This window comes from Mesitornis unicolor, unplaced genomic scaffold (genome assembly GCF_000695765.1).
Source record: "Mesitornis unicolor isolate BGI_N332 unplaced genomic scaffold, ASM69576v1 scaffold12486, whole genome shotgun sequence".
NCBI classification, from domain to species: Eukaryota; Metazoa; Chordata; class Aves; order Mesitornithiformes; family Mesitornithidae; genus Mesitornis; species Mesitornis unicolor.
Window position 1 is genome coordinate 13,753 of NW_010188951.1, and position 1,728 is coordinate 15,480.

A 1,728-nucleotide genomic window follows, 5' to 3' on the forward strand; every position below is an offset into this window, starting at 1 on the left:
GGAGCTGCACGATCTGGCACTGCCAAAATCACGCCCCTCAGAGAAGACCGATGAGGGTTCGAGGCGGCTGTTGCTGCCATGCCCACCTGAGGGACCCGAGCTGCCGGCAGAGCTGGGTGCCCAGGGACAGAGTCCAGCGCTCGTGGCACACCAGGAACCACCCGGGACGGGCGTCCACCCGCGCTTCCAGCAGGGAGTTTGCCGTGTTAATTCTGAAAGACACTAAAGCCATTCCATTAAAGGCAATCTGGACATTTCATGCACATCTAAAGCAAAAAGAAAAACCAACTAAAAAAAAAACCCAACCCAAAAAACCAGAACGCCATTTGAAGCTATACATCAACCTATTTGTATGTTCTCAAGGGCCTGCCTGGCAGCTCTGCAGATTGAATGCAGAGGAGTCCTGCAAGAGTTGCCTTTGCTGTAGGATCACTCCTCACAACAAAGCCATAATGCTGGGAAACGCAGCAGGGCTTAAAAGCAAAGTGGAACAATCACAAGATGCCCCTGAAAGAAGCTGGTGGATGAGCAGGTTATATTTATTATTAAAGAGCATCTTTTCTGCTCTCGCTGGGCTCAGCAGGCCCTGTCCTGCACACCGCTCCCCCCTCCCCATCCTCTGCAGCAGCAAGCAAAGACGTAAACCTCTACTGGGGGCCCCACGGACCACGGGCTCCCCCTCTTCATCCTCGCCGCACACTGCGGTCGCATCTGGCTCCTGCTGCGGGGGGAAGCCCTGGTCTGGCCGAGGCTCCTTCAGGTGCTTCACTGCGGGAAACAGAGAAGGGGGTGGAGGTGGACTCGCACAGCCCAGGCAGTGCCCAGGACGTGCAGTACTGGGGATGGTGCTGCGCTGCCCGCTGGAAGAGGCCATCAGCCCCTGGATAGGCACAGCAGCAGCCTCCCGCTGGGACCACAGCAGCAGCAGAGCCCACACCAGCCACGTCCTCCATCCCACGCCACAGCTCAGCCACCAAGGAGCCTCCACCTCCACCAGTTCTGCTGCTGGCGCCCCGACCTCGCTGTCCAGCTTGTGGGCTCTGCAGACACTGACCTAGGAGCCATGTCCCAGCCGCCGTCCCCGCCAGCAGCACCGTGACCCCCAGCAGCAGCAACAGCCTCCTGATGGTGCAGAGAGTTGGGAGAGATGTGCTGGCTGAGTCTTTAAGAAGCAGAGGGGGAGAGAGGATTAACAGGGTCTTTGTCTCTCACAGCACTACCAAGCCCCTGGTGAAGCCTCTGAGCTGTTAGGACTTGCCCAATCCTTTCCCTGCAGCGCCAGGAGCTGAGCTAAGGCCATGGATTCTGCAGGACATCAAGACTCAGAGGGCCCCCCTCTTCCCAAAGCCCTTAAGTAGCTCACCCACCGTGTCCTGGGGAGGTCTGTGTTCCCCTTCCTCCCCTCCTCGGCTCTGCTGTTGGACTCTCGAGGCTTTGCATGGCATCCTCAAGGCAAGGCAGGCTGTCAGAAAACGGCTCAGCTGGGCTCTGGGGCGAGGAGCGGATCAGCAGCAAAGGCCAGGTCTTGTGGAAGGGGACGAGCTTCCAGCGATGGCACCGCTGCCCGGGCTGGCGGCTGCTGCTGCAGGGGGACGGGACAAGGACTCACCACGAGAAAGCAGCGGGGCAGCACAGGGGGCTCCTGCCAACAAGGCTCAGGTTTCCCCCGCACGCTCCCGGCACGGGCACACAGTGAAAGGACTCCTTGTTTCGGGGGCCCCCCTTCCT

General features: G+C 59.7%; 1 protein-coding gene across 1 annotated transcript in view; it reads right to left on the reverse strand.

Annotated features, from left to right (window-relative positions):
* TMPRSS5 (transmembrane protease, serine 5) overlaps nt 1-1,162 on the reverse strand; it is a gene marked incomplete at its 5' end in the record, with an annotated part of 3,613 nt that extends 2,451 nt beyond the window's left edge. The window contains 3 exons of the mRNA XM_010185903.1: nt 87-222; nt 652-768; nt 1,055-1,162. Of these exons, the coding sequence (XP_010184205.1) occupies nt 87-222; nt 652-768; nt 1,055-1,162 (361 nt within the window). The remainder of the gene's footprint in view (nt 1-86; nt 223-651; nt 769-1,054) is intronic.
* Between the last annotated feature and the right edge of the window lie 566 nt (nt 1,163-1,728).